At 48.5% G+C, this 27,960-nt stretch overlaps 9 protein-coding genes across 9 annotated transcripts; 5 read left to right on the top strand and 4 right to left on the bottom strand.

Moving 5' to 3' along the window:
* Nucleotides 1-150: 150 nt before the first annotated feature.
* FSST1_002165 (post-initiation translation factor DPC29) lies at nt 151-1,162 on the top strand (the record flags this gene model as incomplete). The annotated part of the gene is made up of 3 exons (XM_083228127.1): nt 151-385; nt 434-496; nt 549-1,162. The coding sequence occupies 3 exons, from the start codon at nt 151-153 to the stop codon at nt 1,160-1,162; spliced, it is 912 nt and encodes a 303-aa protein (XP_083092347.1).
* Nucleotides 1,163-1,332: 170 nt separating this feature from the next.
* Nucleotides 1,333-1,705, bottom strand: FSST1_002164 (uncharacterized protein; the record flags this gene model as incomplete). The annotated part of the gene is made up of 2 exons (XM_083228126.1): nt 1,333-1,581; nt 1,676-1,705. The coding sequence occupies 2 exons, from the start codon at nt 1,703-1,705 to the stop codon at nt 1,333-1,335; spliced, it is 279 nt and encodes a 92-aa protein (XP_083092346.1).
* Nucleotides 1,706-2,231: 526 nt separating this feature from the next.
* Nucleotides 2,232-4,052, bottom strand: FSST1_002163 (uncharacterized protein; the record flags this gene model as incomplete). Its single annotated transcript, XM_083228125.1, has 1 exon — nt 2,232-4,052. One exon carries the CDS (start codon nt 4,050-4,052, stop codon nt 2,232-2,234), a length of 1,821 nt encoding a protein of 606 aa, XP_083092345.1.
* Nucleotides 4,053-5,657: 1,605 nt separating this feature from the next.
* Nucleotides 5,658-6,502, top strand: FSST1_002162 (nucleotide hydrolase-domain-containing protein; the record flags this gene model as incomplete). The annotated part of the gene is made up of 2 exons (XM_083228124.1): nt 5,658-6,195; nt 6,246-6,502. 2 exons carry the CDS (start codon nt 5,658-5,660, stop codon nt 6,500-6,502), a joined length of 795 nt encoding a protein of 264 aa, XP_083092344.1.
* A 118-nt stretch (nt 6,503-6,620) lies between these two features.
* On the bottom strand, nt 6,621-7,422 carry FSST1_002161 (YjbQ family protein; the record flags this gene model as incomplete). Its single annotated transcript, XM_083228123.1, has 4 exons — nt 6,621-6,716; nt 6,769-6,856; nt 6,908-6,998; nt 7,062-7,422. The coding sequence occupies 4 exons, from the start codon at nt 7,420-7,422 to the stop codon at nt 6,621-6,623; spliced, it is 636 nt and encodes a 211-aa protein (XP_083092343.1).
* A 583-nt stretch (nt 7,423-8,005) lies between these two features.
* FSST1_002160 (zinc-finger domain-containing protein) lies at nt 8,006-8,604 on the bottom strand (the record flags this gene model as incomplete). The annotated part of the gene is made up of 3 exons (XM_083228122.1): nt 8,006-8,068; nt 8,118-8,285; nt 8,341-8,604. 3 exons carry the CDS (start codon nt 8,602-8,604, stop codon nt 8,006-8,008), a joined length of 495 nt encoding a protein of 164 aa, XP_083092342.1.
* A 424-nt stretch (nt 8,605-9,028) lies between these two features.
* Nucleotides 9,029-9,862, top strand: FSST1_002159 (C2HC-type zinc finger protein; the record flags this gene model as incomplete). Its single annotated transcript, XM_083228121.1, has 2 exons — nt 9,029-9,352; nt 9,515-9,862. The coding sequence occupies 2 exons, from the start codon at nt 9,029-9,031 to the stop codon at nt 9,860-9,862; spliced, it is 672 nt and encodes a 223-aa protein (XP_083092341.1).
* A 3,035-nt stretch (nt 9,863-12,897) lies between these two features.
* On the top strand, nt 12,898-16,133 carry FSST1_002158 (Metalloenzyme, LuxS/M16 peptidase-like protein; the record flags this gene model as incomplete). The annotated part of the gene is made up of 4 exons (XM_083228120.1): nt 12,898-13,155; nt 13,214-14,068; nt 14,124-15,762; nt 15,814-16,133. 4 exons carry the CDS (start codon nt 12,898-12,900, stop codon nt 16,131-16,133), a joined length of 3,072 nt encoding a protein of 1,023 aa, XP_083092340.1.
* Nucleotides 16,134-16,437: 304 nt separating this feature from the next.
* FSST1_002157 (putative ubiquitin-specific protease UBP12) lies at nt 16,438-22,796 on the top strand (the record flags this gene model as incomplete). Its single annotated transcript, XM_083228118.1, has 6 exons — nt 16,438-16,490; nt 17,697-17,950; nt 18,009-18,503; nt 18,566-21,228; nt 21,282-22,011; nt 22,072-22,796. 6 exons carry the CDS (start codon nt 16,438-16,440, stop codon nt 22,794-22,796), a joined length of 4,920 nt encoding a protein of 1,639 aa, XP_083092339.1.
* Nucleotides 22,797-27,960: the final 5,164 nt, after the last annotated feature.

Here is a 27,960-nt window from a genome sequence, read left to right as displayed (position 1 = left end):
TGCCTCTGCTCCGGAGTTTGCCCGTTGCATGAACAAGTTTAACCTCGAAGACGTTTGGCAGTGAGCAAGAGGTTATAACACCAGGATATTTACTAATCCGTTGAGACAATTTCACATCTCGAGCCTCTTTCTAGTTACTCGTGGCTTATAATGGCTACCCGACAGGGTTTAAGTTCGCTGTTGAATACATCCAGACCGTTCATTTTCATCAAGCAGTCAAAGTCGATAACCTGCCGACAATGTCAAAGATCATTTGCAACAACACCAGCCCAGTGGGCTGGACATAACAAGTGGTCCAAGACAAAGCATATCAAAGCTGTGACGGATAAGAAGAAAATGAGCGAGCGAGCTGCCTTTACCAAGACAATCGCCATGTACTCTAGAAGTAGGCAGTCACTGTTGCGTTGCACAGAGCTTTTCTAATCTCTGATAGTGTATGGAGAAAATGTCCAATTTAACCCTCAACTTGCCACTGCAATTACAGCAGCGACAAAAGGTAGATAAGTATGCATCTAAAATCATGTGCTCTGTTCTAATTCGAACCGTAGCGAGCATTCCAAAGCACCTGATCGAGGCTGCAGTTGCTCGAGGACAGGGCCGTTCAGCCACCGGCGCCCAGCTTGAATCCGTGTCTCTAGAAGCTCTCATGCCTCCTGATGTAGCAATGGTTGTCGATGCTGAAACAGACAACAAAACCCGTACTCTTCATGATCTACGCCACGTCGTGAAGAAAGCAGGCGGCGTTGTCGGATCCACCACCTTTTATTTTACGAGGCGTGGTCGAGCCGTCTTCAAAGCCAAAGAAAGCGGGCCTACTTTATCCGAGGTTCTAGATGAAGCGATTGAGCACGAAGGACTTGAGGATGTCGAGGAGCTGCCGGAAGGCGACTTCTTGGCTTGGACTCAGCCCAACACTCTTACAGCCATCACGGAAGCTCTATCTAAGAAGTTCGAGCTTGAAATCTTAGACTCGGATATCGTCTGGGCACCCAACGAGGACACAAAGGTCAGCATCGACACTGCCGATCAAATCGAATCTCTCGACGCTCTCTTCAACGGGCTCAAAGAATACCCCGAAGTCAAAGCCATATATGCCAATGTGCGACAGGGGGCGGTTGTAGACGAAGAGTGGGATAGGGTTGAAAGAAATTTGGATGTATAAGCATGCAGACCAGCGCCATCTGTAACAATTTTGTACAATACTGTATTTTACCCGCGTAATCAAGAGGGAGTGTTTCCAATGCCTTCCGAACGCCGTGAATACATCGTCAATGCCGTCGTAGAACCTTCCGACCTATAGTGTACATATTTCATTTTCGACTTCCCCAAAGCTCAAGACTCGTTGCCGTCGTTGCTAGGATGCTGCGCCGCTCGTTGACGCTCCTCTTCGAGCTTTCGGGCTTGTCGCAGCTTTTGGCGCGCGACAATGCGTTCGTACTCGGCCTTGATCTCGTCTCGGTCCTTAGGAATCTTGTTGCACTCCTCAGGCCTGGGCCAGAATCCAGGTACGGCGAAGCGATTATCGAGGTTGGTTCCGAAGTAGAACATGATTCCGATAGGAAACATGAGATATGTGCCAAACTGTTAACTTGATCAGCATTACATTCGCGACTAATTGTCTTTATCGTCGTGGAGAGTCCGCTTGATGAATATCCAGGTGATGCTGGCTACTTACCTTGAACACTTCGAGGTTAAGGCCACCCATTGTAATTATTTTCGACTTCAGCGATTGCACTTATGTGAATAGATTGAAGTTGCAATGACGGGAGGCAAAGTGTTTGCTCAGACGATGTGATGATGCTTCTAGCGGATAGCCCCGGTAGAACGGTAGACAGATGATACCCCACACTCTGAAAATCAGATTCACAATGATTGGTGGCTTTCCTAGAGACCTGATCTGTTTCTGAGAGGCACATCATGAAATCGAAGCCCAAAGTAGATAGATATGTGATAAGAGAAAATTTCATATTAGGGTATCCCAAGACTCTTGTCTCTTTCATTTATCATGATAAGCCATTGCCCCTTCTGAAGAGGTATATATATATAACATTTTCTAATCGTAGGTCATCCTTAATCACAACCCACCGCCAGTATATATACATACACACACATATATATATAATATTATCACAATATGTCCAACGCCAGCGAGTTTATCCAGAATCCTAGGCTTGAAGCCTTACCGTATGCACAAGATCCCCAAACTCCTTGATCGTATCCATAACGTACTCTCAGTTCAGCTTTGAACTGCCCGCCCGCGCCTTTTGCGCCTCCTCCATCATTAGACGTTCTGTGAAACTACGTGGGGTGCCGGAGAAGACAGTGTTGGCAACGCTCGCACGGAAACTGCTGAGGTCCCCCTCATCCATTCCACTGCGTCCGTCCAGACCTCCTACAAACGTATTGAAATGCCCTAGCGAGGCAGCTTGGGCGTGTACTTCAGGGTTGCGAACCACAGGCATGATGACTGGTCGTCCCTTGTATGAACCCACAGAGCCAGCTTGAAATCGGGCGACGGTCGGCGTTGTCGGAACCGACGTGCTGGGCCGTTTGGCTATATGTACTGCAGGGGAAGTTGCATACAGAGATTGCTCAGACTCGGGCACATCTGGCAAGTCGACTTCCGTTTCCTCTTCCTCTTCGGCCACGAGAGGTTTCGGTTTCGGTTTCGGTGATGCAGACGTCTCCTCACTATCCTCGAAATGAAACATTTCGTCTTCCTCCTCTATATCCTCTTCCAAATCATTTGTGGCCCCTGATTCCTTTTTGGTACTCGAACTTGATGCCTCAGTTGATGAAATTGCACTTGCAATAGGTTCGGTTGCCTGGCCCTCCTCGGGAATTCTGTTCAAAGATGGCGATGCAGGAGTCTTCTTATTGAGGGGTTTTCGTTTCGCCATCGAGAGGAAGTCGTCATCGGACGACTCCTCATCCTCGTCCGGCTCTTCACTTACACTTCCTAAAGTGCGCTCTATCCGAACAGATTCGGGCACGTGTCGCGATGAGGGAGGCTCTGGCGCAATTATCATTGGGTTGCTTTGCCTTTCTTGCAATGGATTGGAATCAAGTGCAGGTGTTTCACCCTCACTGGCGGCTTGATCGGGATTCGAGTTCACCTCGGTCCAAACGCCTTCTTCCAGAGGTTCTCTGGATAGTGCTCTTAATGCTTCTGAAGAAGAGATCTTGCGAGGCGGTGGTAGATCCTCTAGATCGTTATCAAGCATGGAATCTGTGCGTGCCTGGTCGACAGAGGGAATGGGAGCTGCGGCGGGAATCATGGAATCGGTGGGTTGTGGTGACGCAGTGGGTAGGACTTCTGCACCCATGACATCAAAGCGCACACGTCTCGGACTTTGTGGGGGTTTAGATCCGCTTGAAGAGCGTCTCAAGGCGCTTCGTGGTGTTTTCGACTCGCTTCGATCTGAATGGCTTGATGAGACTGTGTCATTGGTAGAACGACGAACATGTCCTGGTCGCCCAGGCGATTGAGGCAGTGTCGAAAGGACATTCTCCAATTGATCAATGTCAGGTTGAGCTTGTTTCTGTTTCTGTTCCCGTTCGTGTCCGGTTGCTGCGTCTTTCTTCTCCTCTACCCGGATACTTGGCTCAGGCAACAACATGTCGGGGTGTGTGTGGTAGTTTGTGAGAGGAGGAGAGATTGGCTGCCTAGGAGGAGAGCCCTCTAGCAAGGGGAGATAAAAGAGCAATTCGTCGTGATGTCGATCGTGGGGGCTGCCTGGAGGCTCTGCGGCTCCCGATCCGGAGGTAGCGACAGTGGCCGGCGGGGAAAGGTGGCGCTGGGTGAGTGTTCGTGAGTCAAGACCCAGATCCAGGTCCAGAATGTTGAGAGCAGAGCTGAGGTCTGGGTGTTTAGGCAGTGACTTGGCAAGGGACTGGGCAACATTAGAAGCAATGTCAGGTTGCGTGTCTCGGAGCAGCTCATGGTAGTAGCGCAGGAAATCAGCAGCCATCTCGTGGCGAAAGGTGTGAACCTTGTCCTCGAGCTCTGAAAGCCTCTGCGAGAGGCTATTGACAAGGCTTGCCTCATCCATAGTGCTTTAGTTAACAGATGCCTCCAGGCGAACTATGACTCGGAAATGAGGGATGTCTCGGTATGCGCATGACGCAACAAGATCGAAGAGATGCTTGCCCAAAGTAGGGTTCGGGTTTCTATGAGAGACGACGGAATTATGAGCAAAATGGAGATAGGAAAACAACACAAATTGAATGAAGTTTGGTAGTGCGACCACCGCCTATGGAACTAACTAATGAATAGCGGCCCTTGCTTGTTTTTAGGCAGGCTAGACTAGATCATTGGATTCAAAAACTTTACGACGGGGCTTCTAGCCATCCTGTTTATTCTCTCGCCTTCTCTTGTTATCGTTTTGATAATGATGTTTTTGATACCGATAAGTTAGTATTCATAAATACTACGCGTAATTGCCGGCATCTGCTCATTTGTGGTAGATGAACTGACTGGTCTCCCACCTCTCATGACATGGATCTCAATCAACGCCGAGTTTTTGTTCTGACTGGCAGGTTCTGGACCACGGCGATCATTTCACAACTGCCTATCTGATCCATGGGCAAAGTTGCCCTGAAGGTACTCGGCGGATGCAATTGGGTCATTCAGACGGCCAACCCAAGAAACCCCGCCGGCTAGCCCCGTAGGTCACTTAAAAGCAAGTAAAATCACCAGGTACATGGGATTCTTCTCAGTTGCATTTGTCTTTCCTTGTTGGTGGATAGGTAAGTACCAATGTGATCGATCGAAACGAGCTCACAGCTTTCGCGCTACAAATATTCATAGGGGCTTGAATATTTCGCCAATTGCATCATATAGATCAATTTTAATCAACTCTGCGTCTTGGCAATGCATATGCTTCTTTACTTGACATAACATACACGTGTGAATGATTAGATTAAGGTACTATATCATGACAGAGAGGAACATCATAATAAATAAGTCCGCGGTGCTAATATGGGACATGAGATTGCACTTTCAAGTGAAAGTGCATCGATTTCTTACTCACTAATATCACCTTAAACCCCATATTGATGGAATTAAACAGCTCGAACAGCTCACCATTGCTATCCCCATTTTACTAAATTCCTCAGTTGAAGGAATCTATGAATCAATTAATGCCTGTTAACTTTGAACATGATCAACTCGAGCGCCTTTTTAATTATTTCATTATGGTAGGCTTATAAGTAGTCAGCGCGTGCATGTTATCTACATACCTAGTCTAGGTAGTAGGTAGCTGGCCAAATGTATGGATATGAGGGCACTTTCAGTAACCACAATACATTTGATCATTTGGCAAGTACACAATTAGCAATATCGAGATGATTCAAATAGTTCCTAGTCAATTCCTTTCTTCTTTTTGTCTTATTACAACAATGAACTTGATAAAACCCCGGTTTGTTGGTCCTTGGACGGTCTATTATGACTGACCCACACCGCCTACTATTTCAGGAATCCGGGGCTTATTCTGCCACAAATTATCCTGGAGCTCCAAGGTGCGCAGCACCTGGGCTCTGCGTACAAGATATCCTCACCATAGTCGCGTTCGCATCGACGACAACACTAAGCGTCCAGTCATCTACAAACATCCTCTTGAATACACCTATTAATAACACAGCATTCGTCAACAATCATGTCAACAATAACCCCTGATGCGCTTCAGTCGGGACAGGCTCCTGTTATTCCCTTATCCTTCAATGGTAACCAGCCGGAGAAGGTGACGCTTTACCCGCTTTCCAACTACACATTTGGTGTCAAAGAAACGCAGCCCGAGGAGGACCCATCAGTTATTGCTCGCCTAAAGCGACTCGAGGAGCACTACACAGAGCATGGCATGCGCCGTACGTGTGAAGGCATTCTCGTCTGCCATGAACACAACCATCCGCACATTCTCATGCTACAAATCGCAAATGCCTTCTTTAAGCTCCCAGGCGATTACCTGCGCCCCGAAGATGACGAGATTCAAGGTTTCAAGTCGCGACTCGACGAGAGATTGGCACCTGTCGGTCGTTTGGGGGAGGGCGAAGAAGCTGGCGACTGGCAAGTAGGCGACTGCTTAGCCCAGTGGTGGAGGCCCAACTTTGAAACATTCATGTATCCATTCATTCCTGCGCATGTGACGAGGCCGAAGGAGTGCAAAAAGCTCTATTTCATTCAGCTGCCTAAGCAAAGTAGGTTAATTGGAACCAGTCCATGATCCGGTACTAATCCCTGTTCGCAGAGGTTTTGAGCGTCCCTAAGAACATGAAGCTCCTAGCCGTCCCTCTCTTCGAGCTCTACGACAATACTGCGCGATATGGCCCCCAGCTTTCTGCGATTCCTCATCTGCTGAGCCGGTATAACTTTGAGTTTGTGGACGAGAACGGCAACGTTGTTGCGGCGACTCCAGGTTCTGCCGCACCAGAGGGTTATGTACCACACACAAAAGTGCTGGCAGGCGACGACACAGATATGAAGGAAGAAAATGGGACAAGCTGATCTCCTTTTAGAATGCGGAGACATGGCGATGGTGTTTGGCGTTTGGTATTTGGTATTTGCGTGTATAGGCAACATTCTATTTTTATACGTCAATGTCTGTTTCCTCTATGTATTTCCTTCAAGCCTTCTCTCCCTGAATGGTTGCGACGACTCGTCGCTGATGGCGGGCCGCGCGGAACTCGAGATACCAGATTCCTTGCCAGGTTCCAGTTGCCTATGGTGGTGTCAGTTGTCTCTAGTCACAAGGAGCATCGGTTGGTACTGACTAGCTTTCCATCCTTGATGGGGATGGTGACACTCGCTCCAATGAGCGCAGATTTGATATGAGCAGGCATGTCGTCGGGGCCCTCGGCACTAACAATTGTCAACATTGGTCTTTGTGCGACTTACACAATCGGTACTTACTCATGTCGGTAGAGGGCCTCCCCCTTTGGTCCCTCGGCCGGAGCAATTCTGTCGAGGGCATCACTCATGTCTTCACGGACATCAGAGTCCCCTACATCATCCGTATATTAGAACCTAGATACGATAAAAAATTTAAACAAGACCTTGAACTTACAATTCTCGTTTAAGCTCAGAGCGCAGCTTGTGTGCTGAACGAAAAGGTTCAAAAGCCCGACTTTGTAGTCACGAATCTCAGGAAGAGAGGAGACGACCTGATCGGTAATAAGGTAAGATCCTCGCGACTTGGCGGGCAGGGTAAATTGCTTCTGGAACCAGCTCATAGTTGCTGCTGTTGAGTGGTCTATCACTGGGAGGGCAGTTGGGCGGGGTTGGGACGATCCTGAGAAGCCAAGTAGACTAAAAGGCAATGTCCAGAGAAAATGAAAAGCGCCGGGGAACAAAGATATCACAATTAAAAAGCACAGCAGTACTGGTGTTGTTGCGGAGCTCAGTCGTGATGTTTGAGGTTGAGGCATAGCTTTAGAGTGATAACCTGGTAGTTAGCAAGCAACCGTCATAGTGGGGCAAGCAAGATTGGAGTTTGAATGGGCACGGAATTCAATATCTTCTTAAGCTTCCTCGAGCCAATCACAGCGCACAATTTATAATCGCATCTACAGGTCGTTCAATATCAAGTGCTATCCTTTTGTGTGTGCAAGAGCCTGACTTACGCCCCATATGTAGCAACAGGTCAGAACGTAGCAGAAGACATGAGGCTTAAGCCGGGGTTAAAAAGAAGGATAAACGTCCAGACGCCTCAGTCTCAGTGGTTAAGACGTTTCTTCTCTAGCGCTGGCAGATCAATGTTTCTGCTACTTCAAGAACAGAGTGTCCCGTGTTGCCAGAGACATGTTGCCCTCGAGTACCGACTAAGAAGCATAATAATTACAGTATGGAACCTGCCGTGGTTGATTTGTTCGTTGTATTCGCATGATATGTACAGAGGCTTGGGTTTCACTTGCAAGAATGGCATAGTATTTGGATTTCTTTATCCCCCTCGCGTAGGTCTAGTGATGTAGATGATGTTCCTTCCCTTCAAATTCAATCTTTCCTTGCTGATTATGAGAGAGGGTAGGAAGTCTCAGGGAGGGATTCGAGATGGGTGCGGTGGTGTTCATGAGCCTAGTAGATGTGAGCAAAAGCCAAAGGGAGTAAGCATGGAATCTCGTACAAAAGGCAGGCCGCAGTAGCCGCAGACAGCAATCTCGGGCTTGTCAGTGTTGATAAAGACCCTGGGATGGCCCTCAGGACCGCCACCACCGTTGCAGGCAACAATTCGCTCGTGGGTCCATGTGACAGGCTGCTTATGGATCATCTCAATAGCAGCCTTGGGTTGGGGCTATCACATAGTTAGCCGATCTGATATTCCACCATAGCTCTCAAGTCGGCTGTACCTGAAGGTCGAAATCGGTCTGCTCGAATCGGGGGCCGGCCATAGCTTGAGAACGAGGCTTCTGGCTACGTGACCAGACACCCGCACGATTGGGGGCCTGGTTAATGACGGCGGGCTTGTTCTCGTCGGTAGGAGCGGGCGATGCCTCGTTGGTCTTGGTCGAGACAGCGGCCTCGAATTGCCGAGCGGAGGTGGTGAAAGCACGCTGGGAGACGCGCGCGCTACGCGCAAGGACGGTAATTGCCCTCAATTGAGACGTAGCCATTGTGTATAAGTCGGTTTCCGGGTGTGCGGATCGATTCGACAGTCTCGACGCTGAATAGTCTGTTGGTGGTCGTGAGGCATTGAGTCTGCCTATTGACGATTGAAGCCTCGGAGCCCTAGTTTATCCGTGGACCGAAACATTTTTTGGCATTACTGAGCGCCCCAAATGAAATGCGCCCAACAGCCAGGCATTTCTTTTGCGACAAACACAATTTAGTTGGTTCTTTGTACACCGAACACGGAAAGGACTTGTAAATCGATTTTGGAGGCATCAATCGCAACAGAAAGGTGGCCACTTTCTGCAGCTATTTTCATCCTTTGTGTTTGCGACACCCGGCCTGTGTGCCCTGGATACAAGCTACAACATCGCCAAATACGATATTTCTTTGCGAACTTTCAAGTATCGACCGATCGAACTCCCTACCATGGCGCCAGAAACACCGAGAGCAGTCTCTTCGAGACTGCTCACCATGAAATTCATGCAACGAGCCGTGGCCTCGGAGAACTCATCTCCCGCTTCAGAAACACATTCATCCAAGAAGAGAAAAACGGATCACTCGTCGCCGGCGGGTCGCCTCGATCTGAACATCGATCAGGCTGCGATTCAGGCCGCGCTAGATGCCCAAGAAACAAAACGTCAAGAGGCTCTGGAGAAGCATGTCGGTGCTGATACACGTTGGGTGCTGAATAACGCATTCGCTGGGCCAAAAGCTACCAGCCAAGCAAAAACACCCATGAATGTCGTTTATGTTGGTTATGGTGACATTGACTCTTCTAACGATTCAGGCGACAATGAAGATGCGTTGACTACGGGGCGTACCTCGACAAATAGCTTCAAAAAGGCGAACAACCAGGCACGTCGATTACATTGGCCAAATACAAGAACTTGCACAGCTGACTAGTGATTATAGAAACAACCACAAAAAACGCCCGATGATGACGAAGACAGTGAAGATGAGAACTCGGACGAGGCAGATACACCATCACACGGACTGAAGCGGAAGCCATCCACTGACAGCCCAAGCCGCTCACGTTCAAGGTCTCGATCAGGGCCCAGCCATGAAAATACTAAGGCCAAAGAGTTCCGTGATAAGAGGAAAAAGAAGGAAGTGAAACTGAGCAGGCCAACATCGATTTCCGGGGGCGGCATCTCCTCTGGGGGCGGTAGTCAGTTCTCGTCCGCCGGTGGAAAATCCATGACTTGCTACAAGTGTCACCAGAGCGGCCATAAAGCCGTTGACTGCACTAAAAGGGGCTGAATGGTGCTGGCGTAAAACTAAACTAGATGTTGACCTCGCGATGCCTTTGTGGTTCGATGTAGGCTGGTCGCTGTACCAGGTTTGGCCTTTCACATCTTTCGTTTCCTTGCCCCTAAATTTCCGTCAACATCCGGTGAGGATGCTAATCATGCATCCATGTACGAACCTCGGTCTTTCAGACTCACTTACGACACATACACAAATAGGTGCTATGGACATGATTTTTCTTATTGCTATTTTTCTCAATAGCACATGATAAGGAGAGGCGTTTAAACACAAAACAAAATAGAGAAATACATGTTAAATAATCTACGCCTACTCTTGTGCCGTGCTGCCCGAAAATCTTTTGCCGACACCCTTCTTCTATAGTGACAAACAAGCACTCAACTATGAGAGTCTTTGAGACCAAGGAAGTACAGATCAGTATCTTTCAATCATATTTTATTAGCAATGCGACGCGTGCTGGCTTTCAAATTACCCGATAGTTATAGAGTGATGCTGTTAACTGTACCTATGTAGATGTCTTCGGATATCTGACAAGGCAGTTAGCTACAAAATATGACATCTGGATACCAGTAATGGGTGGTTCATTTCCGGGTAGCAGTGTTTCGGCAACGAGTATGTATCTATGTTCAGATCACAAAGTACTACATCTTTGACTATTTCTACCGATCACAGACTACACTCGATTAGGATGATTCATGGCCTACAAGAGAATGTCTCGAGTGTAGTGTTTTGCTCGTCTTGTTTCTGTTTATTGCAATGATTAAGTCATCACGTATGAGTATATATACTCATCTTCATCCGTATATTTCGACCCCAGAACTCGCCATAAACCTTCCTTTGCACAACATACGGAGCATCCTGCACACCAAAACCCATTTCTAACAAATATCCCGGCACTATCATATCCACATATTCCAGTTTCCGGCAAATCAAAGTGCAACAAAATATTGTTGAACTAGAGCCAAGTCTTGGTAAGACATTTGACCAACAAGGTGCCCATCTATTATCATTCCATCTGGAGCAAGTGCTCTATATCGATATTCCTCAACCCGAAGCACCTCAATTTCTTAAACTGCCTATTGAGTACGAGAAATTTTCATTGATGGCCATACATCTCATATGTGTAGGCAGTCTTTGTGAATTTTCTCTGCTTGTTTATGTTTGGTATTACCATACATAAACCACTTTTGTCTTATATCCGGCTGCGCTTCGTCTTGGCCAGTGACGGCACAGGCAGGGATGCCCAATTGTCCGTTCGGACGCGAAATGATCTCCCGCGGACCAGGGGTCAGTTTCCTAGGCCAGGTAGACTTCCATCATCGAAATCATGTCTTGCTCAACAGCAGAAGCGAAGAAGTGACTGCCCATCTCAAATCTTTTACTATTTTGATTAGAATCGTACCGCAAGTGCTTCTATTATCCATTGCAAGATAATAGACACAGGGAAATAAATGGTCATAGCTAACTTGAAACTCAGAAACAAACAAAAGAAGGCCTGGTTGCATCGATCGACGCTCGTGTAAGTAGTCTGTTGCCCTCCTAACTGCAAATACCTAGATAAAAGAGAGGCAAGGCAATCCCAATAACACATATCCCTTGTTTTTCATTGTTACACAAAATCTGCTCCGGTATTCCATGGAGTCTTCATGATGGCTTATTATATCATAACGACAATAAGAGAGTTGCTGACGAATTATGAATTAGCTAAAAAGCCACTCCTCTTAGACAGCTCAAGCTACATCTACCGAGAGGAATTGGATAACTGTCCTTTTCTCTGATAACAATTAAAAAACAACCCCAACGGACTGAACTCTTACTTTTTCGACTAGGCAACTATCACGCTGTCGTGTTCCTTGAAAGTCAGAACTAAACCTGGTCGAGCTACTATCCGATCTCAATACTCCACTATCATTATCGTCTGCCACGCCTCGGAAGCTGTCGTCCCAACAAGGTGTTTTCAAGGGTCTTGATCCCGACATTAGAGTACCCAGCTCCAAATCTGAACGAAATCCGACATTGATCGACCTAAACATATCCCATCTGTTCATACCTAGTACCTGGCATAACCAAGCCGTAACCTAGAAAATTTCTGAACAACACAGCAACAGATACGGTATTATCAGGACGTAATTGCATAGAGCAAACCTCCGCAAGTGATCCTTTTCGCCCTATCTACCCACCTCACTGGTAACATTACTCCACAGAGTTAGCAGATCGCTACTTCTGCACAGACCCTTGACTTATATTTTCCTGTCTGCATTGCGTGTGCTCAGTGGCGCACCCCACAAGCTCTACGTATTCGAAGTCCCTTCTGATATCTCGTCATCAAAAGTTCTTCGGTCGTAGAGCGTAGGCTCAATAACCTGACTCAAGTATACCGTCAGTTTACGCCAGCGCGATCCTAACCCTAGTCAGTTAGAGCTCAGAGACTGAGGAAACTAAGCTAAGGTACTCTCCATGACCCTGCGAGCTTAATGAGGCGAGGAACAACTGACCTGTAACCCTGGTAGGTACATTACCACTACAAGTAGCAGACCGCCAGGACGGGAAAGCTTCATCTTCTACTGTGCCACACTACCCCTCGTCGTCCATCGTCTCGCCCCTCCAACTCCTTCGGCTCTTCCCCGCGACAGCAACAGCGACACACGGCGCCCTACCCTGCCCTGCCCTGTAACCATACCTACGGGACGGTACTTGTCACCGTACCTTACTTTACTCTTACATTGGATTGCTGCATCTACACTTCTGAATCAATCTCTTTTTCTCGTTCCTCAACGTCAATTGGGTCAAATTCTGGTACTCTACGCGCCAAAGTGCTCTACATCATCCAATCGCCTCCCCTTGATACCTACGTATCACCGCCAACTTGAACAAATCCTTGCGACCAATCGAAAAATCCTTCACCTTCTAACTTGACTCTTCTGTCCGGTCGCTTTCTTTCTTTCTTTCTTTTTTGGATACCTTTCTAGTTGTGTCGGTGTGGGATTTGGTCTCGATATTCTGGTCTTGCGCTTGCAACATCATACACAATGCCTCATTCACAGCATGACGAGGATGCCTCCGCAACAGCGGCTGGCTCCCAAATACCGGTGACACTTGTGGCCGACTCTCTCGAGAAGCCCTCGCTTGACGATCGCGACTACCGAGTCATTCGACTTAGCAATGAACTTGAGGCTCTTCTGGTACACGATCCCGAGACCGACAAGGCCAGTGCTGCCCTTGACGTCAATGTCGGAAACTTCAGCGACGAGTCTGATATCCCCGGTATGGCCCATGCGGTCGAACATGTAAGCATTTTCATACCTGCTGTATTATATAGACTGTGCTAATATTTTTGTTCGTTAGCTTCTTTTCATGGGCACGAAGAAGTTCCCAATTGAGAACGAATATGGTCAATATCTCTCCGCCAATTCAGGAAGCTCTAATGCTTACACCGGACCGACCTCGACAAACTATTTTTTCGACATTTCTGCCAAGCCAGATAATGAACAGGATCCTTCAGATACCAACCCTTCTCCTCTGCGTGAGGCTCTGGATCGATTCGCGCAGTTCTTCATCGAGCCTCTCTTTCTTCCCGAGACTCTCGACCGAGAACTCAAGGCTGTCGACTCGGAGAACAAGAAGAATCTTCAGAACGATACCTGGAGACTTCACCAGCTTGAAAAGTCTTTATCCAACCCCAACCATCCGTTCTGCCATTTCTCGACCGGTAATTTTGAAGTCTTGAAGACCCTTCCAGAGGCACGTGGGATCAATGTCAGGGACAAGTTCATCGAGTTCCATGCCAAGCACTATTCAGCGAATCGCATGAAGTTGGTTGTTTTGGGCAGAGAGCCGCTTGACGTGCTCCAGAAGTGGGTTGCTGAGCTTTTCTCCCCTGTCGTTAACAAGGAACTCCCTCCCAACAGATGGCCCGACGAGCTGCCGTTCAGAGAGTCTGACCTCGGAATGCAATGTTTTGCCAAGCCTGTCATGGATTCGAGAGAGCTGAACCTCTACTTCCCCTTCATCGACGAGGAGTTCATGTTCGCTACTCAGCCCAGTCGGTATATCAGCCATCTTATTGGGCACGAGGGTCCTGGCAGTATCATGTCGTATATCAAATCCAAGGGCTGGGCGAACGGGCTCAGTGCAGGTGCCTACCCCGTATGCCCTGGTACTCCTGGTATTTTCGATGTGCAAGTTCGCTTGACGGAAGAGGTAAGCAATGACCCGACAGTTTTCTCAAATAGAAAATACTAACATCACGCTGTAGGGTCTCAAGAACTATCCCGAAATTGTCAAGATTTTCTTCCAGTACGTCACTCTATTGCGCGAGAACCCTCCGCAAGAGTGGATCTTCGAAGAGCAGAAAGGAATGGCAGATGTCGACTTCAAGTTCAAGCAAAAGACACCCGCTAGCCGCTTTACGAGCCGAATCAGCTCTGTTATGCAGAAGCCTCTTCCGCGAGAGTGGTTGCTCAGCGGTCACAGCCGTCTCCGAGAATTCGCTCCCGACCAGATTGAGAAGGCTCTTTCTACAATTCGTCCGGACAACTTTCGCATGGTTATTGTGTCACGAAACCACCCCGGCAACTGGGACCAGAAGGAGAAGTGGTACGGAACTGAGTACCGCCATGAGAAGATCCCCGGCGATCTTATGGAGGAGATTAAGAAGGCCGCCGCAGTCTCTCCCGAGGAGCGCTTGTCGGCCCTTCATCTACCACATAAGAACCAGTTCATTCCTAATAAGCTTGAGGTCGAGAAAAAGGAGGTCGATGAACCTGCACTGAACCCGCGAGTGCTTCGCAACGACAACATTGCCAGGACATGGTGGAAGAAGGACGACACTTTCTGGGTTCCTCGCGCGAATGTGATCGTGAGCCTGAAGACGCCCCTTATCTACGCTTCCGCCGAGAACAATGTCAAGGCCCGTCTTTTCACAGATCTGGTCCGTGATGCGCTCGAGGAGTACTCCTATGACGCAGAATTGGCTGGTCTGCAGTACAACGTCAGTCTCGATTCACGCGGTTTATTCTTGGACGTCAGCGGCTACAATGATAAGCTTCCCGTCCTTCTGGAACAAGTTGTTACAACAATGCGGGACCTCGATATCAAGGAGGATCGTTTCGAGATCGTCAGGGAGCGGTTGACCAGAGGATACAACAACTGGCAGCTTCAATCGTCCTACCATCAAGTCGGTGATTACACCAACTGGCTAAATGCACCTGAGCGAGACTTTATTGTAGAAGAGCTTGCAGATGAGCTGTCGAGTGTTACGTTGGAAGGTGTCAGGCTGTTCCAGAAGCAAATGCTAAGCCAAGTCTTCATTGAGGTGTATGTCCACGGCAACATGTACAAGGAGGATGCTCTCAAGGCAACCGATATGGTTGAATCTATTCTAAAGCCCCGGGTGTTGCCCAGGGCTCAGTGGCCCATCTTGCGGTCTCTTATTCTAACAGAGGGCTCAAACCACGTCTTCAGGAAAACACTTATGGACCCAGCCAACGTCAATCATTGCGTCGAGACCTGGTTTTATGTTGGCAGTAGGGAAGACCGTGAGGTGCGCACAAAGACCCTACTCCTAGACCAGATGCTTCACGAGCCTGCCTTCGACCAGCTGAGAACCAAGGAGCAACTGGGTTACATCGTCTTCAGCGGACCTCGAGCTTTCTCGACGACATATGGTTTCCGGTTCCTCATCCAGAGCGAAATGACACCAGAGTTCCTTGACTCCCGCATCGAGGCCTTCCTCATGAGATATGCAGACACTCTGGAGAAGATGAGCGACACGGAGTTCGAGGGTCACAAGCGAAGTTTGATTGTCAGGCGGCTGGAGAAGCTCAGAAACCTGGATCAGGAGTCCACCCGTCACTGGTCTCAGATCACAAACGAATACTACGACTTTGAGCTCGGTAAGTTAAGATGAGCCCGTGACTACCTTCAAGACGACTAACTGGTGCTAGCCCAACGCGATGCTGCACAAATCAAGTTGCTGACCAAGCCTGAGGTCGTGGAGTTTTTCAACAAGCACCTCAACCCCACCTCAACCAGCAGGGCCCGTTTGTCGATCCATCTACAAGCCCAAGGCAAAGCCGATGGAGTCGACAAGCGACAGGAGGAGGCCCAGAAGAAGGCCGACGAGGAGCCATCTGCCGGAGACGCTGTGAAGACTGCTCAGGAGGTTACAGATGTCAGACTGTACAAAGCCGGTCTCACTGCCAGTTCAGGCGCCAGACCTGTAAAGGACATCAGCGAGTATGCAGATACCGATGCCAAGCTGTAAGAGCCACTTTTTATGTCTCGAGCTCTTTAGTATAATTTGGATATTCCCTGGAAGGCGTGTCGATGGATGCATTTTAGACAGGGGCGCGATACATTGATACGGCATGTTAGAGGGGGAAAGGTATAACGGTGATTAAAGATTTGGGTATACTTGTTTAAACTTGTTGTAGAGGGGAAATCCTCGGGAAGTGTGGGCATTTAGCTAGAACAGGTTCCTTACGAGACAATGAACGAATCCATGAACCTGAGTATGAAAACGATAATGTTGAACGATTTACTTCAATTTAGACCCTTTCGTTTTTAAAATGATAGGCATGACTACCCTATACTCTGGTGTCATACAACCGACGTTGGAAATGTAGACTGATTGGTAGTCCAAACTCAGAAAGTAAGTTCCCGTCAGGGGTAAAGGAAACACACAGATTGTGGAACTGTTGATCATGAGTGCGATTGAGGGGCAAACGTGATGATTTAAAGGTTCTACTACATAGGTACTTATTAAGTATTGCGGCTATAAGCGCTGACATTGAAGAGGAACATACTTGTCACGACACCTCAAGGCTTTGTGCTTACATCCTTGGTATTGTAAATGTAGGTTTAGATAGGTAGATAATTGGAGTAAGAAATGATTTTCTTGAGATTCTTAACTATTACTGTCAAAGGGAGTGTAAGTTTGTCTTATTCTAGAACAATCTGCCTACTAGCATGGGAGTTAGAGGCTGCAGGCTTACGAGGACCTAACATCCAACCCTGTTTGGTAGGCTGCCAACATGCGTACGGACACCTGCATGGAAACGATTCATGGTTTGCTTGGATGTGGGGGAAAGGATTTAATCATTCGCTTACCGCCAAGTTCCAACTTGCGGTTAAAGCATGGAAACAACATTTTTTTATTTTGCTCAGTCATTCAGCGAGTTTCTTTTTGCTGCGTTTTCAGCTGAAGCTTTTATTAATTGGGACTTTATGTCATAATCGTAGTAAAAAAGTATAATAAAGCCCTGCGTTTTTGAGCCTGATTGCTGCAATCCCTCTATCGTCATCAGAGAGTACTAGCAGTACCTATAGACCAGGTACCTCTCTCTACCTACACTACATTAGCCCGCTACCTAGGTAGGTAGGTACTAAGGTAGGTAGGTATGGAATGAAGCCAGACCACTGACTTGAGTACAAATTCAGCACAGCCCCTGCATCTCTTATTGATATTATATCCATTTCATCACTGCCAATACGAGTGTACTTTGTCCCTGATTGAATCTCAAAGTATGGGTGCCTGCCCAAATGGCTTAGTACTAATAAATCAAGGTTAACAGCCTTGCTCACCTGTTCTCGAATCCAGGGCCATACACAAGCCAGGTATGGAGCCCAATATTTAGAGTGTCAGCCCCACACCGTCATTCTCAGCGGTCACAGCCCGGTCCCAAGGCCACTGGACTGCTGTGATCCATCCATCATAAAAAAAAATATAACTTTAGAGCCTGCCAGCCCCCCCGCCTTCTTCCCGCCAGTGAAAAAATATATATTTCTTTCCTCAAACTGATTTGGACTGGACAACAGGCTTTGTTAGTCCCATTTTCGAACAGAGTAAATGCAACAAAATCCCTGCTGTTACTCGTACCCTCGATACGAACGGTCGTTGTTTCCCACGATTTCTGTCCCCCTCCGTCACCGTCAAAGGCAGAGACAAGGACAAGGACAAAGAGGAAGACGCCCCGTCTTTCCCCTCCGCCCCTCTAGCTCCAACACCCCGAGCTGCCCGGGCAGCTCGCCTTCAAGACGTCGTCCTCAAAGAAGAGAAAGCTTTTGCGAAAGGACGAGCCCGTAGAATCGATTGACTCGCCGTCGCCCCCTTCTGATTCGGTCCTGCCCTCTTGCGAAGTCGACGACGATCCCGCCTTCTCCTTCTCCGCCTCCGTGGCCGATACTCAACCTGCCTCGAGCCTCCCCCCACGTCTCCAGACTCAGAACAGCTCTTTTGCCTCGGCCGACTACGCTTTATCAGCTGCTTCAAGTCCTTGTGCTTCCGCCTACGCCGACCTCTCCATCGAAAGTGACCGTGGCGGCGACGAGACTGGCTCGGCCCGAACCTTGGCCAGAAGCCAGTCTCCCTTGCGTCTCTCTCACCGAGCTATCATGAATGGCGATGCTGACCTACCTCACCGTTCCTCATCGCCTTTGAAACGACGTGCTTCCAGTATGGATCCCGAGAACGAAGCGGATAAAACCCGGGATGTCGACATGGGTTCATCACAGGTTAACGAGTCTGTCGAGGGCCCATCTCAACCATCATCTGCAGACACCTTGCCTCGAGCCATGAGTGTCGATGCGCCTGAGCCTGCCGTGCCCTCGGCAGACGATGCCTCCTCGTCTCAACGTAAGGCCTATGCGGTATCCAGTTTACATTTAACAAGCACTCAACTAACTCTCATACCACAGCAATCCCCTCGTTGCAAGAACAAATTAAGATCATTGAGACTCTTTTGACAGCCTTTCAAGATTCACAACCAAAGGAAGGCGAAAAGGCCTACCTTGTATCGAATACCTGGGTCAAGAAAGCAACTGCGTTGCGCGGCGACTCAAAGGACGCCCATGAGCACGATTCTACATCAAACCCTCTTGGACCTGTAGACAACTCGGACATCATTGAAGAAATTGTCAAAGAGCCTACTGGCAATGAATTCATTCGCCTTAAACAAGGAACCAACGAGAACGAGTTCACACTCTTCCCCGAGGATGCTTGGAAGATGGTTGTAGATTGGTATGGTGTAAAGGATGGCCAAGGTGCTATTGTTCGGACTGCTATCAACACAACCGACCACGGCGACGAAGCTGTCATCCAATTCGAGTTCCATCCTCCAGTTTTTGCAGTTCATCGCCTGTGGTCAACTCTGAGTCCACTGCCCATTGAGCAGTCACTCAAAGCCAAGAACCCCCCTCCTTACAAATTCGCCAGAAGCCGTAAATACCATGCTCAAACTTTCGTTAAGGAGTTGAAGACGGCCACTGGCGTTCCGATTGACCGAAAGATTCGTCTGTTCACCGTGCCCGAGGTCCAGCAGATCGTCGCTCCCTCAGAACCGGCCCGAGCACTCACCCCTCCGGATTCTCCAGGCCGAGACGAGAGCAGAGGCGAGACTGCGGATTCTTGGTCAAAACTTCTCTTGGACATCGCATCATTCGAGCGTGTTCGTGACACCAAAATCCAAAGTACCCTGGAAGACAAGACCACCCAACCGAACTTTAACGGTGGATCGGCGTTGTCTCTTTTTAATTTGGTCACCGACCAAACCCTTGTTATTGACGAGGCGATCGAAAAGGGATCCTGGGTCAGCACATACACTGGGAAGAGCCCACCGAACGGGCTGACCATCCCTACCAGAAGCGGCATGGCATCTTCCAATGTGAGCGGCCGAAGCAGTCCTGCTCCTGGTGGTGCGCTGACACGCGGACGAATGGGAGGGAAATCCGGCCGTAGCATTGGTGTTGTTGGCCTTCAGAACCTGGGAAATACCTGCTACATGAACTCGGCCCTCCAATGCGTCCGGAGCGTCGAGGAGTTAACAAAGTACTTCCTGACTGATGAGTTTGTCGAAGAGGTCAACAAGACCAACCCCCTAGGATACAACGGAAAGGTTGCTACGACGTATGGACAATTACTCAAGGAGATATACTCGGAAAATAGGGGTTCTGTGACTCCACGAGATTTCAAGAACACCATTGGTCGGTGCCGGTCAACCTTTTCTGGCTACGGTCAACAGGACTCTCAAGAATTCCTTGGATTTCTGTTGGATGCCCTCCAAGAAGATCTAAGCCGTGTCAAGAAGAAGCCTTATATTGAGAAGCCGGACTCCACCGACGACATGATCAACAATCTAGAAGCTATAAAGGAGATGGCTGACAAGGTGTGGGATATTACTCGACGCCGAGACGACTCTGTCATCGCCGATCTCTTCACGGGCTTGTACAAATCGACACTTAAATGCCCCGAGTGTGGCAAGATCAGTATCACATTCGACCCTTTCAACAACTTGACACTTCCCATACCTGTGGAAGACGTTTGGACGGCCAAGATCAAATTCCTGCCCCTCAATGATGCCCCAGTCATGATCGAGGTTGAGCTACCTAAACAAAGCGCTATTGAGCAGCTCAAGCAATTTATCTCCATCCGGACGGATATTCCACCGGAAAGATTGATTGGTGGCGAAGAGTACAAGGATAGGTTTTTCAAAATCTATGATAACACTAACGATGTCAGCGAAGAGATTGGTAAGAATGATATCGCCACGTTCCACGAGTTGGATGCCACTCCTACTAATTGGCCACACAAGGCCAAGAAGCCTCGCTCAATGTTAGATGTGGACACTCCTCTTGAAACTGAGAATTGGGATGATCCGCGATATGAGCAGATGGTAGTACCTGTATTCCACCGCATTCCGTCAACTTATGCACGTGGTCGAGAGGGTGTGGCTCCTCCCAGCTTCATTTGCTTCACGAAGGAGGAAGCTTCTGATATCGACCTCATTCGACGCAAGGTCCTGGAAAAGGTCGCTACCTTTTCAACCTGGTCCAAACTGAGAGACGTTACAGAAGAAACCTCAGACAATGCCGACGGGGAAGTTGTTACTTCGGCTTCAGATGCCGACTCGTCAGGCGACAGTAAGGTTGTCGCCACCTCGGTTGAAAGTGAGGACGATATCGTGGATGTGCACATGAAGGATGACAGTGACCCTCTTCCTCATCAGCCCCAGATCTTGAAGCGGTTCAACACAAACCGACCAAAGTTCATCAAGCCAGATAGCTTCCTGGACCCCGAGCTTGAAACCCTTTTCGAGCTTTGCTATTTCACAGACAAATCTTACGCTGGTCATGTGCCTACAGGCTGGTCCAATATTGACCACCATAAATTTCTGCCCAAACTGGTAGATCGAATCCCTCAGCCTACACCCGAGGGTGATGATGCTGCTAGTCGTGATGACGAAAGCAGCACACCTTCAGTCAACGAGGATGCGAGTAGCACTGATGAGAGCATCAAGGCTGAGGCAGCACAGACCCGAATGGCCGAGGAATCTAGCGAAGAAGACGTACAAGAAGCTCCACGCGTAAGTCACCGTATGAGATCTTTTTTTTTAACCCCGCCACTCATGCAATATAGAAATTCAACGGCCGGCCATCCAAGATAGGACCTCATGGACGACGTGGCAAGATGAAGGGCCAGAAATACGGCAAGAAGGCCAACAACAAGCGCCGAGAACGCATTCAGAACAAGAAAAACAAGGCAGCTTCTGTTAAGCCGCAGCCACAACCTCCCGCTGTCGCTGACGGTGGCCCTCTTATTCGCCTTGGCGAATGCCTTGTTGTGGATTGGAACGATGAAGCCTGGGATAAGGTCTTTGGTGGCTCGAAGACGTCTGAAGAGCAAGGAGCCCCCACTTACCTGACACTCGAGACACTCAACGATACGGCCCTCAAGATTGTTCAAAGAAGGAGGAAGCATCGCCGCACCCAAGGTATTACACTGGATGAATGCTTGGACGAATTCGAAAGAGCCGAGGTCCTCTCCGAGCAAGATATGTGGTACTGTCCCCGCTGCAAGGAGCATCGACGAGCCAGTAAGAAGTTTGATTTATGGAAATCACCAGATATTCTTGTAGCCCATCTCAAGCGATTCAGTAGCTCCGGCTACCGCCGAGATAAGCTAGACGTCATGGTTGATTTCCCCATTGAAGGTCTTGACCTTACTTCCAGGGTCATCCAGAAAGAAGATGGCAAGGTCGAGATCTATGACTTGATCGCCGTCGATGACCACTATGGAGGTCTTGGGGGAGGCCATTACACTGCCTATGCCAAGAACTTTGTTGATGGGCGCTGGTACAATTACAACGGTTAGTGTTTACCTTTGTGCTCATGTTACGGAAGAAGCAACAAACTAACAAACACAACAGATTCTTCAGCATCTCCAGTATCTGACCCTGCTTCATGCATTACATCGGCTGCTTATCTGCTCTTCTACCGCCGCCGTTCAAGCACCCCTTTGGGAGGATCGCGGTTCGGAGTCATCTCTGAGAAGTATAGGAATAGCGAAGAGAACTCCGAAGTGGAAGACGCCGAGGCGGGGGAAGGCCAGCGTCTCGGCGAGGGTTCCTCCCTGGTTGGGTTGTCGAGCGTTGGGATCGCGGCCGCAGCAACTCGCCTTCCGACCGGCCGTGGTTCGGATAAAACCACTGCTACTTCCTACCCTGGTCCAGACGAAGATGATGACGACCCCCCACCATATGGGGGTGTCGAGGATGAAGGTGTCGATGTCAAAGAGGGATATCAACAGCTGAGCAGTGGACACCTTGCTCAGAGTTGGAATTTCGGGGCACTAGGCGATAGCGGCGCCGAGGACTCTACAGGTGCAGACATTGCCTCTGACGATGCTCAGTTGGACTCATCAGCGGACGAGCGTGGCTTCAGCCAATTCGATGAGCCCGATATGGGACACGATCTCATGGATGTTGACCATGTAACTTCAACATCCCACAAGACGACTCTCGCAGATATTGAGAAAGCTACTGGTGACCAAAAATCGGTGATTGACGTACCAACTGCAGCAGGTAGCGATCGAGATTCAAGCGAAGTGGCCGAAATTCATCTTGAAAACGAGAAGGGAACGAAGGCCGAATAGGGCGGCTCTCCAAAGTCGAAGAACAAGCGGCCCAGGGTCATAATGACATATGGCAGTCGAGACTGTCGAAACATGAGAAAACGGCGACATGAGAATGAGATGATGATCCGGTACAAACCAACATGTGGAAAATATGTTGTGAGAGAGTTGTAGATAGAAAGAAGCGGCGTGTGGTATAGATGGTACATATCTACTATCCCTCTCCGTGTAACTAGCTCACATTGGGCTGAAGGGTAGAGAATGGCGTTCGGTACGATTCTGTTTGCATCAAGCATGTCCAGCTGAACGGGCCTGAGAAGGTCGTTAAAACATATGGTTTATACGAGTGGCTCAAGCAGCAGAGAGGCAAAACAATGGATAGTTTATACCAAGAAGACTCGCGTCTTGAATTCCTATCATGTACGCGATAAATGATCACTTTGGCTGCCTGTCGAGTCACCTCGGACGAATGGTACAGACACGAAGAGTCATACCAGCCACACATGCATTGATTAGATTAAGGTGAAGTCGGATATTTCTAATTAGAAAACCGTCGATTAGAGCCTATGTGAATCTTTCAGACCGAGCCATTCCTAGCGGAACCTAATCCGCAAGTCTAGCAGCAACCAACCTTGGATAACGGTTTTTTTCTCTTTTTGTCTTCTTTTTTCGGCTTAGTATTGGCGAACGGCAACCATGAAACGGTATCTCCGGTTCGTAATTCAACGAATATCACATCACGAAGGCTGGAGCGTCCGATGTCGCCATCCCCACGTTGTGTGGTTCCGATGACATGGTTTCCCCAGTCAAGACCCCTTCCCTAATTAAGGACATCATCCACTTGCAGATAACACTCGGAGGTCTTCGTAAACAGAAAAATCAGGGGCATCTCGGAAACCGCTCTATTTGAAGGCAACCCCGCATCTTCAGGAAATGAACAGCATGGTGGAAGGTTATTCTGGTTGAGGAGTATTCAATGAATCGAGACCAGACTCTATGGAGACTGTGGGCGGGTAGTAAGCAATTGGTAATATACAACGTCTCGGTTCCTAAAGGTTTGTTCAAGCTCAGGGCAGCCTATTTAATAACCGAGCAACTGGGCACTCTACGACTAGATAGAAACTGTTCCACACCAATTCTCTCTCCCCTCAAGGGGGCGGCCGAGATCAAGAGCCAAAGGAGCGGCCGCTAGACTGAGGGCGTCAAGGCATCGCGATGACTGCGCCTTTTCTACTCTGTACCGAACAAACCGATATGCGCATTTTCGATTTGCTGTGGTCATTTCACAGTTAAAGAATGAGTTATTCTGTGCCTGGATCCAACTGCCAGCCACCTGGGTCCAGCCATCTTCTTAGCTTCTTTATGAATTTAGGTCAGAGTTAAGCCAAAAACAACAAGGGACCACTGCTGAGATAAAACGATGAATGTTCAAAATCCACGGGGGTCGCGTTCCAGGATTAGGGTTGTTGGTATCAGCTCACTAACAGGACGAACAGGGAGCCAGAAGTCAATAGTTCGGGAAGCCCGTTTTGGTAAGAAGCTCTGGTACCTGACTCTATTGTCAACAACACAGGCACAAGCAAACCATCACTAATGATAATGGAATCCCTTGCCGGTCCGGTATGGTAAGGACCCGCTATGGAGAGGTTCATGGGGCTTGCGGAGCCTCTACCAGCGACCACAACACTGGAGGCATGACCAGTATGAGCAAAAATCGTTCGTCTGCGGATCCTGATCAGATCTACGAGACTTTGAGAAGACTCCCATCAAAAAGTTCGTCTGCGGATATATGTTGCAATGGAGAAATCGAATAAGCGAAGCACCAGTGCTTGAAATAGAACTAGCTTAGCCAGCTATGCTCTTTGAATAACCAGAAGATAGACGAGAAAGGAATCAAATGTTGAGTATTGCAGAGATCTCTTGGTTTATGGAGTGCTTTCAGAGTCAAACAGGCCTACCAGGCACAGCTTTGTACCTCGGTTCGGGGTTCCTGAGGTGGAGTTGGTTTGTGGATGAGAGCACCTTCTCTCATCTTGAGGCTCGAAGTGGAGTCTTCTGGGTCAGTAGGTAGTTGGCAGATCCAGTCTTCAGAGGCTACAGGCTTTCGGTTCCTGGCGTCATGGCTTTGGCATTTCAAGATGCTAACAGCTAAGGCGCGTGGTGGTTCCTGTAATTGCTCCTGCGACCCACTGTCGGTATGGAAAGGCTGGAAAGAAGCATGCGTATCGCACAAAACCCATGAAGGTTGATTTCTCCATCATTCCCCAGGACATATTGTAGACCAAGACTGGCTAACTGGGTAGGTTGGCTGGAAGCCACTTGGTTCGATAGAGCCCTGCAACACCTTGCCCCTTTCGGCACAGTAGCCTAGACCAGAAAGCTTGTGTGAGTCCATGTTTTGTGTCGGCTACAGTGCAGCAGCAGCACCTACAGTAGCACCTCGCTTCAGGGAAAACGAGCCATAGAATTTGGGGCTTGTGGGGTATCCCTGTACCAATTCGAATAACGAACGCACAAGGAGAAGATACCTACGCTGTTTTCATCCTTCGTTTCGCATAGTGATGACCTCTGGTAGCTACTGACAGCCATTCTATACCCAAAGCGTAGCTCTTGCGTACCTCGCCTCTTAGTAGCCTCATTAGAGGCGGGGAGGAGAGTTTTAAGCCAGTGCAGTGCGGGGCAGCGAACCTATGGCCTATGGCAAATGCGAATGGCGATGGAATGGGGCAATGACAAGGGAATGAACAAGCAAGACAGGAGCGTTCAGAAGAATGAAGGCGGACGAGGCTGTTGAAAGAAGAGCTGTACTCGAATAGTCGATAGGAATATCGGGTTTATCAAGTTAAAGTCTGGCGTTGTTTTATATACTAATTTTGTATTTGCTGTTCAGTTATTTAAATTCATATCCATCGTGGGTTCAGTGACGCGAATGAGCTAGCTACCAGTGGTGCAAGCACCTGCAAGGAAAGCCATCCCCGACACATACCTAGGTCATACCACCTATCTAGGTACCCTGTTACTTTACCTAGGTACCTGCCTAAGTACTTGCCTTACTAGGCAAGTGCCTACCGATACCTATGGACAGCACTAAGGTTATTTGGCAAGTAAAGCAAGTAACTGTAGGCATATACCTTCCCAGACTTGGGATCAAGCCCTGGGTAACGAACGACCTGAATGCAATGGCAGGAGGTATGAACCTCTTACCTAGAGCTGAGCTGCCTACCTCCTGCCTTAGTAGGTAATAGGCAAGTAAAACGAATGCTGCAACAGAGGGGTAATGCGTTTGAATCTTACCACAATTGTTGTTCTAGACTTAGTACTTGACAGGATATCTTGTAATTGAGTATGGGTTAAGTATAAAGTTGTTCTGCGTTGCTGTCTAACGTCAAGTATTATTCTGATGATATGAGGCAACACCATACTGTGCCGAACCGTACGACTATGTGGGCTAGCGATGGTTCTCGTTCACAAAAGACTTTTTCGGGTTGACGAATAAAGCCAGCCAATGATTGGACATTGTACGAGTTTTGGATATGGCGAAATGCCAGGACACCGACCGTTGTTGGACTTTGCATGGCTGAGCTTTGTTCGCGATAAATATGCTATCTGTTAGGTAAGCAGCTTTCAACTTTGATAAACACACAAAAAATTGATGCGCAAGTCATTGATTACACGTGGTGTTATAACAGAACACTGTGTGTTCAGACTGTGCTTCCTTCGAGAATGATTCTTGGTTCCCCTTTGCACTGCAGCCTTCCATGCACCCCTGTTGGATTAATATGGAGACTGTGACCCATTCTAGATTCTCGAAGACGGCCAGAAGAATTCAAAGCAAGCCGCTTGGACCCTCCTTGGTCAACACACTGCATACACGACGTAATTGGCCGTCGCAGCGAACAAGGGTACGTATGTAGTTCTGATCCCAGTCAAAGCGTGTGGAGCATGAGGTGGACTCTAGCCCAGTAGAACTGCCTTGGTGCCTCGCCTGCTCGCCTTTCGTTGCAAATCTGTTCCCCTGCTTGAACGACGATCCTCCACCACACATCATATGCTGGATGAATTACATGTCCCCAACCTCACCCACGATACTTGGTGGGAGCGGCACAGCAGCGTATAGTAACCCTACCTGCGATGCTGAACAGTTTTATGCTAACGGTCTTTGCGTGTAACTCGCACACCTGGTGATGTTGTCGTGTCGCCTGCTGACCAGTCGCTCGCCACTGCAAATCACTAAAACAACCTAGGGCCTCAAACACAGTCGCCAGCTCTGAATAGCCCAAACGGCACTTAAAGATTCCCTTATTAATAAATGAAAAAAAGTCTTTTGTAGGCTTGACTCCTCTTGTTGTTGTAGGAAACAGCAATGGGTATGTGGCTCCTTTAATCTCCTGGTCAGCTCTTTGATCAGACCTGCGTATTCATACCAGTCATTGTTCTAGAATTGATATCCGTTGTTATCGTGTTGCATGTACAGTTGCTTCGGTTGCGTCATCAACAGGTAGTCCAGCTGAGCTTACCACAAGCAATGGGAGGTTTCTAAATCAGCTGTTTGTGTGTAATACGGAGCATTCAATCCACTTCTTTGTTTTTGTGGCTGTTGTGGTTCCTTGCTTCTTTTCTGCTTCTTTTCTTCTTCCTGTTGTCTCCCCCATCAGATGTACCTACAAAGAGAATCTATTGTTTAGGTTCCATCTCACCTTGTTGGCCCCCTGCTGAGAAAAAGAGCCTGGAATTTTATACAGTCCCCTACAAGGCATGCAAGTAACTGAATTTAAGTCCAACGCCACTCGTCCCATTGCTGTTTCAAAGTGCCTTAGTTCTGAGACCTTTTTCTTACTCATTCTTTTCATACCCTCTCACACCTGTCTTTTATTGCCATACATCACTTCCTTGAATCGATTTGAATCAAACTTGACCTGGTCGCACCCAATTCTGACTCGCTGCACAAAATCCATTCTTCACAATTGATATTTTGTGCCGGTTGCACGGCAAGTTGTTCCACTAAGACGGTTGACAGTCTACTACTGAGTAACTCGACTGCCGGCGCCAGGCTTGGTTCCCGCCTCTGCTTGGTTGTCTTTGCTCTTGGCCTCTGCTTGGTTGGTTCCTCTTTTTCTCGTCCTCGTCCTCGTCCTCGCCCTCTCCACATTCGAGTCCGATCCAAAGGGTAGAGCTTTGCAGTACA

Source organism: Fusarium sambucinum, chromosome IV (assembly GCF_050947815.1).
Source record: "Fusarium sambucinum isolate potato_lamoka chromosome IV, whole genome shotgun sequence".
Classification (NCBI taxonomy): domain Eukaryota; kingdom Fungi; phylum Ascomycota; class Sordariomycetes; order Hypocreales; family Nectriaceae; genus Fusarium; species Fusarium sambucinum.
The sequence above is the reverse complement of the archived record's forward strand: the minus strand, read 5'-3'. Positions and strand labels throughout refer to the sequence as shown.